At 41.0% G+C, this 17,233-nt stretch overlaps 1 protein-coding gene across 1 annotated transcript in view; it reads left to right on the top strand.

Annotated features, from left to right (window-relative positions):
- Positions 1-14,699, top strand: part of LOC137989107 (uncharacterized) — a 49,957-nt gene extending 35,258 nt beyond the window's left edge. Inside the window, 10 exon segments of the mRNA XM_068834986.1 lie at positions 820-1,186; positions 2,848-3,843; positions 6,456-6,677; positions 7,171-7,232; positions 8,019-8,062; positions 8,356-8,421; positions 9,033-9,076; positions 9,079-9,147; positions 9,862-10,153; positions 14,433-14,699. Of these exon segments, the coding sequence (XP_068691087.1) occupies positions 820-1,186; positions 2,848-3,843; positions 6,456-6,677; positions 7,171-7,232; positions 8,019-8,062; positions 8,356-8,421; positions 9,033-9,076; positions 9,079-9,147; positions 9,862-10,153; positions 14,433-14,607 (2,337 nt within the window). The 3' untranslated portion in view covers positions 14,608-14,699.
- The last annotated feature ends 2,534 nt before the right edge of the window (positions 14,700-17,233 follow it).

The raw sequence follows: 17,233 nt of genomic DNA, 5'->3' as shown, positions 1-17,233 counted from the left end.
TGAAAGATTGAAGTGATCGTCACACTTATCCGGACAATTTAAGCAATAGACCATTTTCGAATTCTCACGGCTGGACTGGATCTAGCATGAAATGGAGGCTAATGCGGGCAAATTAATTTGTGTGTGAAGAGATTTGCCCGCATTAGCCTCCATTTCATGCTAGATCCAGTCCAGCCGTGAGGATTTGAAAATGGTCTGTTGTCTCTAATAGACGCCTAAAACATTCAGGCAGTTTCAATGGGATTCGAACCCATGACTCTTTCGGATGCCAGTGTAATGCTCTACCAACTGAGCTATGAAGCCACAGAGTTGGGAGCAGGGGGCCGTTTCTCGAAAGTCCCGAAACTTTACGGGCCATTTTCTGGTGTCACAATTCCCTTTGTAACTCAAGAACGGAGAGCATTTAATTCGTCAAACTTCACAGTTAATTTTCTTTGTGTTACCTTGAAAACATGTTAAAATATTGGCTTTCCAAAACAAGCGGTTGGCAATTTCACAGACAGTTTTTCGGGCCCGAAAAGTTTTCGGGACTTTCGAGAAACGGGCCCCAGGTCCATATATTGAGCTGATGTGTTTCCGTGAAAGGAATGATGAATGAACGATAAGTGCGATTATTACTTTAATCTTTCGTCTATAACCCGCACTTCAAATACAAATTCCTTTAATTCAAAGACGATTATAGTGCGCACAAGTATGAGGGCCAAATCCCATGTTGCCTGACCAGTGAGAGGGTAGATAGCGCTAAACAGCTTGATCATAGTAGAGCTACACACCTTTAAAGGAACTAGGAATGGGATAAATATCATTTTGTACCCTTAGCCAAGACATCCTCCAAAGCCAGTTGTAAAGAAAACAAAGAAATCAAAGGAAAATGATAAAGAGGATTCTGTAGAAAGGTCTGGTAACCCAGATGGTTACAAGAGTGACAACGTGAGCACAGAAACTAAAGAAGACATGAACGTGGATGATGCTGTGAGCGAAAGTAAGAACGATGATGCTTCGTACAGGCCCACGACAAACGCACATGTACTGAACATGCCAGAAGGTGGAGGAGAAACGCCGTCCAAGGGTAGTAACCCAGGTGGCTCTTGGCTCTCAATTGAACCCCTTGCCACGATACAGAACGGAGTGCATGCGCAAACGAAAGAGAACCAAACAAAGGCAACTGATGCTGGAACAGCGAAAGGTACAGTATCCTACCAAGGTGTCTCCACTTCTCTGGCCGAAGATTCCAGAGTTAAAGATTCGTGCCCGAGCATTTTTTGTTGTTGTTACTATGCTTCCTTTCATGCGTAAGATTCCATTTCCCGATTTCGAGTGGGTAGGAGGGGACATTGCGTTGTGCAAACCCCAAAATGATGGCTGTGCATTACAAGTGGATAAAATGATACACCAGAAATCTATGCACAATGATTAAAAACTTCATTAACGAAAAAGCAACACGGACCACCGTTAAGCAGGTTACGCACGAGCTACAGTGTAATGCAGTTTCCTCGGCAAGTGTCATGGACAATTTTCGTTGGGTCGCCACAAGTTTCCTTTGACGAGTTTTGCGTTGACAAGTTCTATTTGCTCGTGTGAACAAATAAACGAGTTTGCTCTGACAAGTTTTCACTGAAGCCAGCAATACAAGTACGCAGAGGACAACGAAAACCGAAAACGCGGGGCGCCAAAAAAGAAAAAAAAAACATTTTTCAAGAGTACATTTTTCAGTAACGATTCCAAGCTTAATCATAAAGATATACAGTCTTTTACCTTTTAGTGCAGCAATATCTAAATTAGGAAATTCAGCTCTTAAGAGGTTTCTTGTTTCGATCCCTCTAGCAATCTATTTTGGTACTCCACAAGGTTTCTCTTAGCCTACATAGCCATCGTTTCCGTAGGGAAACATGAAAGATTTTTTGGTGTTTCGACCACGCGAAAAATGGGCGAGAGAAAAATCTTTCATATTCCCCGCACGGAAACACTTCCTACGCAGGCTAGCTTTCTCTTGAGCGTAGGGGTTCCAGGAGAAGAGTAATGTAGCAAGCACGAGAACAAGACCACTGAGAGCCCCGCAATTTCTCCAGTTTCCTGACAAGTTTTCCTTGGCGACCCGTACAGACCAGCAAGTTCTGCTACTTGTCATGCTAGCATTTGAACAAGAGCACAAAACAAGGAAAGCTTTTTTTTTTACTCTGCAGTAAAAAAAAACTTGTCAAGGAAAACTTCCTTGTGTGTAACCAGCTTTAGGTTCACAGTAAAAGCGATATTTGTAAGAATCATCGTCTCACTTTAGTATTATTTAACAAATAAATTCCATGTTGCCGTGCGTCTGTTCAGTAATATATAGATCACAGATGACGTCAAAATGTGGTAACAACAAAAAAGGGGCACACGAGGCGATAGCCGAGTGTGTCACTGATGTTCTTACCAGATTTTGACGTCTTCTGTGATCTATTACTGAAAAGACGCACGGCAACATGCTGCCTATTTGTTTTATATAATAAAGAATTATACCTTATTTGCATGAAAGCTGATGGTGACGTCAATCGTGCGTCGGTCCTCTTATCGATCATAGGCAAGAACCAATCAAAATGCGATGATAAGTTGTGTTATTATATAAAGAATTATAGTATTATAGTATGATAGTAAGATTATACCCACATTTCACCCTTGCTCACCACAGAGTTGCCAGTATCTTAGTAGTTAGAACATCCGTACTATATCACGGAGAGTGGTGGGTTTAAATCCCATCTGGGGCTCGGATTTTTCCCAGTTCCCATTTGACGATGCATACCGTAATATCTTTCATGTATTTCTCACATTACTCGCTTGGGTGACTTTAGTGCTCCATTTTTCCCGTAGATGAAGGGGGTCCACAGGAAGAGACACCTGCGCTGTCGATTGACAAAGCCACCAAGGGTAACAGAGCCAAGACCCAATTAGGTGGCAAGACAATAGTATGGAATACTGAGGAGGAGATTCAGAATGAAGATCAAAATTCTGCATTCCATGGCACAAACGGCAATAATGGAGAAACTTTAAAAACGCAGAGAAGTGAAGAGCTTCCAGACATAGATTATTCTATGGTGAGTTACACTGGCCCAGTTTTTGAGGAGCTGCAACACGGACAAGGTAAAGTCTCGGAAAGGGCAGAAGTAATGGACGCCTTCGACGAACATGACGAGGTTGAAGGAATCGATGAAGCTGGGACTTCATGTGGGAAAACGCAGTTATCGTCTTTGCTTCATGGCAAGGGAGGTGAACAAGGGCAAAAGAAAGTGAACGCGTCCGGTGGTGATAATCGACGGCGGCATCGAAACCTACGACATTTAGCAACTCGCAGAAATTCACCCTTTTCAAGAGTGCAAAACAGCAGTGTAACGCTTAAAGAAAGCGTATTACCGGTTTACAATGGCAGAAGGCGCACCGATTCGCCGAGTGAAATTTCTAAGAATTCTATGAACGTAACTCCGGTGACGATTTTTGCGCTAGCCCGAAACAGGCGGGAAAATACATCGCAAAAACATGGACGGTCCGTGAATGGAAGTTTGGGACAGAAAAAAGAAATGACAGAGACTTCCAATTTAAGTAAAAAGGAGGCAGATAAGGGCATTTTCGAGCTCCATAACGATGATATTACGCAATTTATGGACAAAACGGATTGGAAAAGACCAGCTTATCACGGTACAGTTGACATCTCTAGGCCCCCCAGCGTGCAGAAAAGTGAGAGCTCTCTCATGCGATGGTGCATAAAGGCCCTGAAGAAAGTGGACCTAGAGGTGCTTTTTCCTCCAAAGCCAACACGTCCAAAAAGCTCTCCAAGTTCCGTGAAATTAGAAACAGCCAAAAAAGAGAGAGGTGCGGTAGTTGTATTATGTGCTTGATATATATGGGTTATTGACCAAGTTTTTTCGGTCAAGATGGTTGGATATTGGCTAAGTTTTTTTTTTTGCGTGTTTATGGACCGAGACGAAGTTGAGGACCGTAAACAAGCGAAAAAAGAAGAAGGCCAATGTCCAGCCATCTTGACTGAAAAAACTTGGTCAATAAAGGATTTACCCGGAAAGAAACCTCTCTCTGAGTAGAGAACTAACAAACTCAACCCACATACGACGCTAATTATGGGATTGGAACCCAGGCCACATTGGTAGGAGGCGAGTGCAATCACTATGGAGTTTAAGCAAAGACGACGGCTACGGCAACGAAAACATCATTCCAAAATATAACTTAACGCTATCGCAAGTCTTTGAAGATTATTCCGTCTTCTTCGCCTTGTACAATACGTGCGAACTATCCTGTAACTGGATCGGTACGAACACTTTTAAAGTCAAAACGGAAAATGAAGGGTTCATTGTTATTTTACCACGTTGTCGTTAAAACCTAAAATATGGTGATTTCAGGTTGTTGTTTTGTGGAGAACGGCAGAGAAATGCACGGAAATGCAGCACGAGTATTTTGCCTTTTTTAACCAATAATATTCTTTTTTTGTGGCGTTGCCGTAGCCGTCGTCTTTGCTTAAACTCCCACTGCGCTATACCTACCGTCACAACTAGTACTATTTAGTTATTTTGCAAGGAACACAATAACTGCAACGAGGTATTCCAAAAGAATACTTGTTTCTAACTACGGAATGGTTTTTGCGATGGTTGACTTTGAATATGCTTGGAACAAAAGCTTGGGGCCCGTTTCTGGAAATTCCCGTTAACGTATCTTGCCCGAAATATCAATTGTAAAACTTCGATCCGCCTTTTTTAGAAAGCTAGTTCCTAAAGTGCCACTACGACGAAAATGTTTGGTTTCCATTTCGGATTTTTTCAACGTCAATTAAGTCAATATATTCAAAATAATACAATGCATTTAAATTTGGAACGATAGAAGCGAGATAAGTCGGGAAATAGCCAGCCAAAAACCGATTAAAATCTGTCCGCCATTACTCGGACGGCATTAGAGAAGCCTGCGATTATTTTGTAAGCGGTCTTCACGCAAGACTAGGTTCGTGGCGTCATACGCGCATCGCTTCGTGGCGTTTAAAAAAGCGAACAAGTCGATCAAGGAGTAATAAATATAATATCAGCAAAAAGCAACTCGGCGATGTCTCACATCTCATAGATGGCATGGGAAATGAGCGGGGTTTATTTTGAGCGTTGCGCGTATGACGTCAGACCTCAGGTGATCCAGCTAGGCCCAACCCTTTTCCTCGCTCACGGTCATTTGCCGTTCGAGTAATGGCGGTCAGCGAAAACCGAAAAACTATGTTACGATAATCATACTTTCCGTGGGAATTTTCAGATAAAAATTGGCATGATACCTATTTAGTACGTCTATTTTCAAAATCTAAAGAAAAAAGGACATGCAAAATTTTCATCGCAGTGGCACTTTGAGATGATTTGCTTGAAAATGACGTACTGTCCAGATTTTGTTTACTAATGTACTGGACATTAAAAGAAATGCAATTTAAAAAAATGGGGTCACCGTGCTTGTTTTTGCGGTGGATATCCTTTATTTTAAGTGTTTTTTAACTGAATTACGCAAGAAGCCTTCGAAACTTGATCAACCCGCAAAAGCTACTGAATATTATTGAAAACTCGAGCTAGTTGTTTGTCGGGGCTAAGATCTTTCAGTAAAGTGATTTCAAAAGCTACTGAACATTATTGAAAACTCGAGCTACTTGTTTGTCGGGGCTAAGATCTTTAAGTAAAGTGATGTCAAATCGCTTCATCGAGCAAAGAAATGTAAGCAAATTTGATCGCTACATCATCACCTCACACTCAGTGTCTAGCTCCAAATGCAGTTTAGTGTCATTTATATGTAAATACTACAACTTCTACTATCCAACTTTTTTTTCCCCTAAATTATGTTTTCCGTATACCTATGACGAGTACATAACACCATTAAAAAGGATGGGGGGGGGGGGAATTAATGCGCACGAAAAGTTTCGGGACTTTCGAGAAACGGACCCCAGGATACCACTTTTGTCATTCAAGTGTGATAACGACTGGAACAAAAGAACTTTTTGTTTCTACGGCCAATCAGGCTCTGAGCGGCACATTAATAGAAACAAAACTCAACAATGTCTACCCGGCTTTAATTAAAATATCTAATTTTATTGGATCCGTTCCACATCCTTCACCTGGATCTTTGTAAGGCTTCGTTCAATTGGTTTCCTTCATTGTCTATTGTGTTATCAATCAATCAATCAATGAACCCAGCTGGAATGGCGACAAACACGATTCTTGATCCCTCCACTAAGCTTAAGCAAATCACAAACGACGGTCTCCCGCTAGTCACAAAACCTTGAAAATCTCCTTTTATTCTAAAATTATTTCTATGTTTTTGTTACGTACGCGACAATTGTGGTTAACACACAAATTTTGTCGTGAACGCGAACCCTTAACTCTACTATTTTCGCAAAGATTGAAAGATTTTTTCTTGGAATTTAAGATTTGCCAATAGTTTTCTTTCTTATATAGGCAACTTAATCCAGCTAAATAACAGAACGACCCAGCGGTCAAGACCCAAAACGGCGGACTCCATACTTAGTACTACATCAAGTACAAAAGAACATTCGCGGTTTCATCATGAAGATAATCCGTCAACCAATGAAACTGTCAAACAACAACCACGTGACTTTAAGAGTGCCGCTTCTTTGGTCCAAAGAAGCACATGGGAACAAGTGACATCGGACAACGATGGTAAGTAAACATCGACTTCTTCGATTCCCCTAGATTCAATAAAAGGCGACTGGCTGTAGTTTGGCCCACAGCGTAACAATTTAGAGGAACAAAATCAAGACCGTGCACATCGCTGATGTCGCAAACTTCGTTTTATCAGTTAACGTTCAAAGAACTATCTTAATGCAAACTACATGTAGATTGTGACATCAATCCGGTGCCAGTCTTTTTCTTTGCGTGACAATACATCACGTTAAACGTAACTTTTCCAATCTCTGAGAGCCTAGAGAAAAAATAATATATCTTGAGCCTGAGTGCAGAGGGTTACTGCAACGGCAAAGGGTTATGATGTGACACGGTACCTACTGTACGTACATGTTGAACTACACCTTTCAAAAATGCCCCGACAGACCATTTCACATCCAGAGGCTTATAAATAACAAACAAAAGCGTACTAGCTCTGCTATCACCTCAAGCTCAACCAACAGCAGTTGATCTTGCGTTTCATTTTCAGAGGATTTTCTGGATGGTTACCGAGCCATGCAATCTGGCATTGTATTTCAAGAACCGGAAGAGGTAGGTAACACTAAAGTCTTCTCCCAGTCCGCAGAAAAGGCAGTTCCAGTTCAGTAACGCTATGACGTCAAGTTAGTTTCTTTTGATTGGTCATTGGGCTCCCGCGGGAGTCTCATTTGCGGGAAATTCAATCTGAAAATAAATCGGTTTGTGAAAACGCCGTGACAGGAATGTAGGGCTGTTGTTCGCTCCTAGTAATGCTAAGATGCAAAATTATACATTTTTGAAAGAACCTCAATCTTTTGGATTTAATTAAATACTGACGACAATCAACTCCATGACATTGAATAAGGAATTGTATGAAATTGGGAAGACAAAATGACCCGTCAGTTCTATTGTTGTTCTGATCGACCTGTCTGGCAAAAGGGAAGCATCAAGGAAGCAAACATTTCTTATAAAATAGACATGAAAGATCCTACTTACGGCAACTTTTTACCTTAAATCATATGGAAGACTCTGAGTAATGACGACCCTTATGTGGACAAGTTGTCAAAAGCTTGAAGAACTTCTGACCAACTTTTTTCAAGATTGTCCCAAATGAATGCAATCCGTTTCGATCTCTTCCTGTTTTGTTCATTTTGCTCTGCTCTGTTTTATTTACAGGCCATTTTTGTGTCGTGAGTATGCGTAAGATTGCGTGTGTTTAAGCCCCTCTAATTTGTATGCCCTTTGTTGGTTGTGCATACGCTTAATATCATACAAGTAAGAATCAGGCTTTAAGGTCTCTTGTGTTTGCCTAAGGGAGAAGTACACTGACTCAAGCGTTCCCTATCATTGTTAATTCAGGATGATGTAAAAGACATGTCCAGAGAATCAGCTGGATTTGAAAGGTATAAATTGGTGAACGTTATTACGTTATTTATCACCTGTATATTTTGGTAAACGTTTTGAGATCGAAGTTAACCCTTTTGGAGATATTTATGGACGGACGTTTTTTGTGCGCAAGTTAGACGAGAGCATTTTTCGTTCATTAAAAGTTATCCCTAAATATCATGAGTAAGGCTCAACATTTGCAAATTACAGCTTGAATATGCCACAAAAACGAACTTGATCTTCGAGCGTGCAAAGCGAAAAAAAATTTGGCAATGTCATTGTGTCAATTAAGTGTGGTTCGTTTTCACAGCGACATTCCCGTGATAGGCACAAGTGACTACTATGGAGGAATTTGGCAAATCAAAGTGTTAGATAGGTGAGAGGCTTTGCATCTCTTGTACTTGATTTGTTTAATTTAAGTGGTCTCAGACAGGGGCCAAGGGTGGAATATTGTAGGACTCAAAGTATCCTTCAAGAGGTGCCATCTTTGGCAGGATCACAACACTGGGAACTCCGTGCCCTGTAGTCGCTCTCAATGATGTTTGGGTTTTTAAACGCATCAAAGAGATTGAGAAAAACCGTTTTATCGTTTCCTACGCCATAGTGTCCTTATCCGGGTACATTTGAGTTAGTGCTGGCGTGGGTGGGGCTCCAACCTTCCTTCGTTTGAAAGCCCAGTACTTTTCACGGACCTCACGTCAACCTTCGTTTTCATGCCGATGTTTGACCGCCTTACAAATAAAGCATTCTTTGCGAATTATTTATCCTTTGCAAAGCAGTTTGTGACGTGTATCTCAAGCCTTGTGAATCTAGCGAAGTAAAAAAAAAAAAAAAACTATCAACTTTATTCTGTTATGGTGCAGAATACTGTTCTCTAATGATGATGTACTTTATTTTTGTTATATTTGGGGTCACTAAATTGGCTAATCATGGTGCACCTAATATCTCTAAGACAAATAAAGTAAATTACTTTATGGTTTTATGCAGAGCTAGTCGGTTACAGCAACTGAGACAAGAACGGCAAAAGACCGCCAAAGGCAAGCTCTTGAAAGCAAACAGAGAGAGAAGTGGAAAAATTCAAGCCATCTTGAATGTGCACAAGGTATCATGGATTTTGTTTTTATTTCCATCGTGATGTTTTTTTGAGCCGTTAAGTTAAGAGCATGGTACGAGATGGTTATTTTGAAAGATATGCTCAGAAGAGCCAAAATGCCTTGCCAAAGAGCAATATGTTTATCTCAAACACTACCAAGGACATTCCTGTCTCAGAAAAATGGTCCATTTTTTTTGTTAAACGGATCCTATATTTTGTTTGGAAATGGAAATGGAAGTGGAAATGGAAATGGAAATGGAATTTGTTTACCCACGGAACACCTTAAGAGCGCTCTGGAGCTCACTCAACAAGCGTCCGTGCATTCCGGATCGAATTGGAATTTGGCAGTGTTGGTTTTTGAGGAGAGGGGAAAACCGGAGTACCTAGAGAAAAACCTCTCGGAACAAGGAGAGAATCAACAACAAACTCAATCCACGTATGACGCCGGGACCGGGAATTGAACCAGGGCCACATTGGTGGGAGTAGAGTACTCTCACCACTGCGCCATCCCTGCTCCCCAAATGATTAACAATATTTCAGTTATTTTTTCTTGTACGTCCGCCATGTTGTGTGCGTTTTTTTTTTCCTGTTACTCCCCTGCATGTAATGACGTCATAACATGGCGGACGCTCTTCTGAGAAATGGCCGTTTTACCCATTAATTAATATTACCAAAACAAATTTGCGTTCTGTAATCTTAGTTGTAATCTTGGTATTTCTACAGTTTCCAAATCTGAGGTGGTCATCGAATTCATCACACCAACACCCACAACTTCTTCACGTAACACCACACCTCTTCCCTCTTCGGATCTGATCCAAAACCGCCTCGTAAAGGAACAGGAATTTGCCAGTGAACGACCATACCGCCTTAGACTTAGCTCGGAATCCATTGGTCAGAGACTAAACCCAGTGGCAAGGAACTTGATTAACCTGAAGACATCCGATCATCACGTGTCTGATGTTGTCAATGTGTTACCCAAGCCCCCACCGTCAGCCTCGATCCCAAGCAAGTGCAGGTAAGCCAAAAGAAGTGTTTAGTTGGCATATCTTCTTTTTCTGTATCTTTTAAAGCTATCAAGACACCAGACTTGAAGTGGGTCGTGCTTCTGAGACAAGTATGCATGCATCACGCACTTTGTCAGACTCAAACCGTGAAACGGATTTATTCGAAGATCCTCTTCCCAAAAAAAATAGATCATATATTTTGAAAGGAATCCAGTCCTACGCTTGTCTTCATTTGCATTGGCTTATTTTGCTCTCCTTTGCGATGATCATTCTCTAGAGTTGTTACAATCCACTGTTTAAAGTATGTCTTCTGTATAAGGGAATTTTCCCTGACGTTATTGACATTTCGTTTCATTAAGATACGAGTTTCCTCAGAGAGGCAGGGTTCTATCTAGGGTATTTGAGGAGTAGAAGCTTGTCCCCCCAAATCCCAGCTTCCCCCCCAAAATATTGATATAATTACAGTATATAAGTAACTATATCGGAAAAATCATCCAGACGCGACGAGGTCAGTGCGCATAAAGTAAGTATTCCCTGTCTAAGGACATTACATGACAAGGAACATGGAGTATTACAAACTGCTGACCTCAGAGCAGGCTCGGGTATTGTGCTGTACATTCTGTTTATGAATTGAATAGCGACAGCATGGACAAATTTGTAACCAGGAAACCACGGAAGGGAGACGCTGATCTACATACGTCATCAGAATGTGATTTTGATTGTGCAGTGCAACCACCAGAAAAGGTTGGCACAACTTCGAGTTCGACCAGCACAGGTAAACCAAGAAAAAGACACGTACCGTGTGAATCTGATTGTGCAGTAAAACCACCAGAAAAGATTGCAGCAACATCGAGTAGTAGCACGAATAACAAGCCGAACTACAAGAAGAATTTAAGCTAAGACGTTTCATGGAAAAAGAAACACTCTTGGATGAACTTTGATTCAACTTTGAAGGGTATGGTATGTACTGTTTGCGAGGTCTATGAGAAAGTACCTGTACAAGCTAAAGGTGCATGGGTAACACGTCCTGTAAACAACTGGGCGAAGGCTACAACCCTGTTAGCAAATCATGAGAAAAGTGAATGGCATCTAGCAGCAGTAGAGAGAAGGGCATTTTCTCAGTCTGCAGAAAAGCGTAGTGATGTTGTAAAACTGATTGTAACAGCCAGCGAGGAAGAAAAGAAAGAAAACCGGAAAATGATGAAGAAGCTCATCCGATCACTGTATTTCCTTGGAAAACATCACATTCCCCACATAACTACATTTGAAGGTCTCGTTACCTTGCAGATCGAGAATGGGGATATCACGTTGAAAGCGCATACAGAAATATGCCACGTAATGCAACCTATGAGTCATATTCCACAATTGTAGAACGTCTTACAAGCATCAGCAAGACTATGGAAAACAGCCTCCTCGACAGTTTGAAAGGAAGCGTCTATTACTCGATAATGGTAGACGAAAGCACCGATATAGCCTCCTAGGAAGAACTGTCAGTGTGTGCACGTTGGCTATACATCACAACAAGCCAGTGGAGCACTTACTTGGTGTCATACAAGCTAAGAAAACTAATGCTGAAACTATCGCTGGTTATATTTCTGATTTTTTGCAATCCAGAAGCATCACATTTGAGAAAATGCGTGGTCTTGGTTTTGATGGTGCTAGCACCATGCCGGGTAACAGGACTGGTGTTCAGACACGCCTGAGGTTGCATGCACCAAGCGATATTTACGTACACTGTCGTTGCCATCTATTGCAACTGGCTGCTGTAAATATTCCGAGCGAACACGCAGAGGTAAAGCGAGTCTTAGGTATAATATTAACAATTTGGACAGCATTTTTTTATTCACCCAAGAAAGCGGAAAACTAAAGGAGATTCAGGCTGAGTCTCAGTGTCCTGAAGTCAAGATGCAGAAACCTAGCGATACTCGATGGTTAGCCCGTGAAAGGGCCGTGCGTGCTGTACGGCTAAGTTTGCCAGCATTGGTGAGTACTTTCAAAGAGATTTATGCTGAGACAGGTGACGCAGAAGCACATGGGATTGCTATTCTCTCGACCAAATACTAGACTGTGGCTTGTATCTACATGCTCTGTGATGTACTGCATACTGTCGTGGCACTGCAAGCCAGCGTACCAGCAATGGTTGAGAGCACTACTAGACGGTTAATGGAGTTGAAGGAGAACGTAAATACCTGCACGTGATTCAAGAATCATTCTTCAGTGATCACTGATGATGCGCAACTTGGAACAAAGAACATTGTGGTCACAGAGGAAGAAAATAACTTGTTTCTTCACAAGATCTATCGTCGGTACGTGCAAAGTATTGTTGACCACATTAATAGAAGGATCGAGTCTACAGATCTTATCTCTGCTATGTCTATTTTTGATCCACAACATCTCCCAACTGACGATAAATTGGCAGACTATGACATAGAAAAGATACGAACCCTGATCAATTTTTACAGTGTCGCACAAAGAATCCAATTTCAGGGAGAAATAGGCATCTCACAACCTGACATTAACGCTGAGGATACGGAATCAGAATGGAAGCTGTTTCGCCGAGTCTTTTTTGTGAGGTACAAAGACAGCACCTTACAACAAGTGCTCTCGAAATTGATAGACAGTGGTAACTGACATTGCCACTGCTTTTCCGAACTTGGCAAAGGTAGCTGCGATTGTAAATGTATTACCGGTGACAACTGCCATTGTTAAACGTTCCTTCAGAGCCATGAAGCTAATTAAAACAAGGCTCCGCGGTAGGCTCGGTGCGGATGCACTTGAATACACCATGTGCATTTGCATCGAAGGTCCTGACCGGTTGTCAGATGATGTCCTGTGGTTGATCATTACAAAAGCTTAAAGAAGCGCAAACTGCCTTTGTAATTCAGATCAATTTCAATTGAACCTTTTAGAGAAGGAAAGTACATTTAGATCCTTAAGTTGATCAGGGGGATTTTCCAAAGATCAATTGACATGATTTGTTTACCAGTATTTGTTTTCACACTCGATTAGACACATTATCAGTTAACAGTCGCATCTACCCCGGTCAGGTTTACAGTTATCTAGAATTTTGCAGTAGTTACGAGTATTGGTAAGAAATGGAAAAGTGCCGTTGTTGAGTTTATTGCCTTTGTTGAATTTATATATATAGCGTTCAAATTTTCCAGCGATAGCTCAATATGCGATGTACTTTCAATATTCAGTACTTTATTTTCGGCTGATTGATTAGAAAACGAGAGCCCTATTCTAATGACGCAAAAATTCTCCTATATTTCATCATTCATTCACGTGCACCTACTTACAGCTAAAGCTCCGAAACAGCTAGATAGGTCAGGCAGAGGGTAGAGCAGTTCAGCGCAATCGCAAGTCGTTGAGCTCGTGTTACTCTTATTCCCGGATTTTTGTCAGGTTTCTTAGCAACTACGTATGTATGTGCTCTCAACTGCGATAATCATTCTTGCTTAAAATCATTACAACTACTTAATAATACCTCGTACATGGATGCCTCTTCTGTTAGATGATGCACGAATTGCGCAGTGATGAGGGCACTCGCCTTCCACTATTGTGGCCCGTGGTTCGATTCCCAGACTCGGCATTATATCTGGGTTGAGTTTGTTGGTTCTCTACTCTGCTCCGCGAGGTTTTTATCTGGGTACTTTGGTTTTCCCCTTTCCTCAAAAAGCAACCTCTGATATGATTTGGTTTCTGTCTAGTGTCCTCAATAGGACATTTCCGAGTTCATGTCTGCCTCATCTTGAAAGCGAGTCTCAGTGCGAAGTTTTTCTTATGAAAATGAAGTTTTTATTCATATGTGCGCTTCGCACTTAGCCTCGCTTTGAAGAGGAGGCAGACATGAACTCGGAAATGGCCTATTAGTTCCTAGCGCTAAACACAGTTGACAAAAAAAGTCCCGTTCGCTAACAAAATGATGACAGCAATCTCGCCTTATATCGCACAAGGATTTCAGTCCGTACAAATTCACGAACGATGTATTTTCCCAAGTAACTGTCAACTTTTTTGTCAATTTTTACTCGTGAGTTTGTGCGGTCTGGAACCCTTATGCGATATAAGGCGAGATTGCTGTCATCATTTTGTTAGCGAACGGGACTTTCGGCGTGATGCCCAAGGAGTTTGCCAAGCAGAAAGGTCTCTCATGAGTCCCTTGGTCGGGATGAAACGAGCTTCGTAAGACTAACCACGAACAATGTATTTTCACAACTAAACACAGTGGACACTTAAATAAAGATCGTTACTATGGACGCTCATCGAATCTTCTTCTGCTTTACGTTTTAGTCGCTATGTCCTTGTCGCAAAACCAGATGACAAGCAGCCTCAGATACAGGCCACAATGATGGAAGAAACACTACTAATGGTTCGTTGTCCAAGAACAAGAATACGCAGAAAACGTCACAACAGTGCTACTTCACCGAAAGTACTTTCAAACCGCAAAGTCACAATAGAATCTTGAACATGAGATGAATATCTTCACGAGGAGTTGGCCGGGGACGGATTTTGTTAGAAAACGAAAAAACAATAAGCTGTAGGGGCTGCTTGCTTCAAAAAGAAAGCTCGTAGTACTGAGATGGTTAGTTTTCGTGCGGTTTACCTGCAGAAATTTATGTTAGGGTTGTAGTTTATACGAATGGTAGAATGAAGCTACTGAAAGACCAGCCGCAACCATGCTGTTGTTGTTTTTTTTTCATTTTCTCTTATGGACGTTTCATGGCGCAGGTGCATCTAGTTAACATGGTTTCAGGATCTTCCTCTTTCCATGTGAACAGCCTCAAAGAGGCAAATTGTTCTAAATGCTTTTGTATCGGGGGTTTCAATCTGAAAAAAAAACTGCGGAGTTCGTACTGTCAAATTACGTGAAGCAAGTTCAGTTTTGAAAACAGATTTTTGCCTGTCCAATTTAGTAGTGGAAGGGCAGGAAAACTTTCTGAAAACCTAAAGTTTCCTACGCATTTTTTTCTTTCGTTCCTTTCCTGTCTCTATTTCTGCTTCACTCATTGTATGCTGTCTTTTTCTTATGTCTTGTGTGTAAGAATTATGATTGTAACTTTAGTTTCAGATTTGCCTATGTAAAGGAATCCAAGTGGCCCTTGGATTCCAGATCCTAGCCCATGGGATCCCGGATCCCGAGCCGTGGATTCCGGATTCCAAACTGAACGGTTCCACCGAAATGGCTCCTTATGATTCCGTCGAAATCCGTGGATTTTAGATTCCATACAACCTTGGAATGGATTCCGGATTCCACGCTCTGGATTCCGGATTCTTAAGCTTCACATTTACTGCATTCCGGGTTCCTTCACACTGGACGATTTATAAATATCTTTTCTGTGGGTCCAATTCTTTAAATTCCCAATTAAATATTATATTTCATCCATGCTTAACAGGCCACTTGTCGCCATTAGCCCCTCTGGTTATTACATGTAGCCTTTACTCTAATTAACTTTATAGTTCATATAATGACCCCTTTTGAATGTGTTCCGAGTAAGTGAGTGTAATTTTAAAAAAATGTTGTTGTTGGAAGCGCCCTGGCAAGGGAAACATGGAAACATTTTCAAGTTCTTCAGACAGAAGCTGTTTCTATTGTAGGACTATTTATTGTTTTCGCTTACAGGATTAGCGACCGCACAGTTTTAAAAAAAAGTGTTTCCACAATACACCCGTCGTTGTGATTTTTGTCCTTTGCAGGTGAAGTTTAATTTGATTTTTTTTTTCAACAAAAATTTATGCCTAGCATTTACAACAAAGTACAAAAATGCAATGCAAAAGAAAGGAAGAACTACACCCGGTTAGTTTTGAAATGCAATGTTAAATCCACCATTTTCAACGATTAACATAACAGACCAAATCGGCCAATTCAATGTTGTTCCCAGTTTAAACCCTTTAAATGTGAATGCTACATTATAATGCAAATACAATGCACCAAGAATCTTAACCCCGGGAGAGTGAATTTCGTACAACATTGAGGTAGCCGATTTGGTCTATTAACCCAATTTCACGCAACTCTTTATCGTGAACACGATGAACTAGCTGGCCTCACCATATCATTTTTTTTTTCCAGGGAAAAAAACCTTTACTACTGTGTCCTTTTTACTGCCTATATCCTTTAAATAAATCTTGTTAATAGTGAAGGACGTAATAAGGATTTGTTTGTGAAAGTAAATGACGATTTACTCTCTCTTCGCGCATTAAATGATTTCCATGCAATAACTGATTATTTTGAGTTCAAAGCGCTGTGACAAAGAAGTGCAATGAAACAGTAGTTTGTTATTTGCACCCATTGCATGGGAATTTTTTTTCTTTGCGTTCGGGTTTCTTTTGTATTTTTACAAAATGTTAAACAATCTTTGTTTGTTCCTTGTGAAAGAACTAATGACCGAAAGGGCGTGTCCCGTTTGGGTTTCTACTTTGTCGCGAAGCCTTGGAGCTTGACACAGGAATACACGAAATCATTTCCCATGGACCATCACATCGGGTAGAGCAGGAATCAGCCCAGTTCCAGGTAAGGAGTGTTCAAGTCTTCTGGCATGGTAATCGCCCTTCCCAAATCGTAACCCTGTCTGGTTTATGGGTTAAGATAAAAGCTACCAAACTACGGAAAGTGTGTTTTCTTTTGCTTGTCGAGGCTGTTTATTTAGGTTGGAAATTGGAGGGAACGCGATTTATACTCGTTGAATTCGTTGCTTTCTATTCGTGTTTAGTTCGCTGGGAAACCCTAAGTTGTCAGATACTGGATTGTGGTGACGATTAATCCACAAAAATATCAAATACAGTAGCTTTTTAACGCTCTAGGTATACCTCAGAGGTCAACTGCAATGCGATGTTTCCTATAGTGCATGCCACTCCCAAAACTTTGCTGTGACCATGATGCAAGTAACAGAAGATCATTGTAACGAATTAAACAGTGTGTAATCATTGGTGATAAAGCAGATTCATATTTATTGTTACATAGATTAGTATTGTGTATGAATACTCTCAGTTTACTCATTCAATTCTTCTGGCGAAAGATCGAACTGATCCATCAAATTTCCCTCAATTACCGTTCTTGTGAGTGCTTGGTTGTACTTCTCAAGTCGGTGAAAGCA

Source organism: Montipora foliosa, unplaced genomic scaffold (genome assembly GCF_036669935.1).
Source record: "Montipora foliosa isolate CH-2021 unplaced genomic scaffold, ASM3666993v2 scaffold_440, whole genome shotgun sequence".
NCBI classification, from domain to species: Eukaryota; Metazoa; Cnidaria; class Anthozoa; order Scleractinia; family Acroporidae; genus Montipora; species Montipora foliosa.
This window is presented reverse-complemented; position numbering and strand designations above follow the sequence as displayed.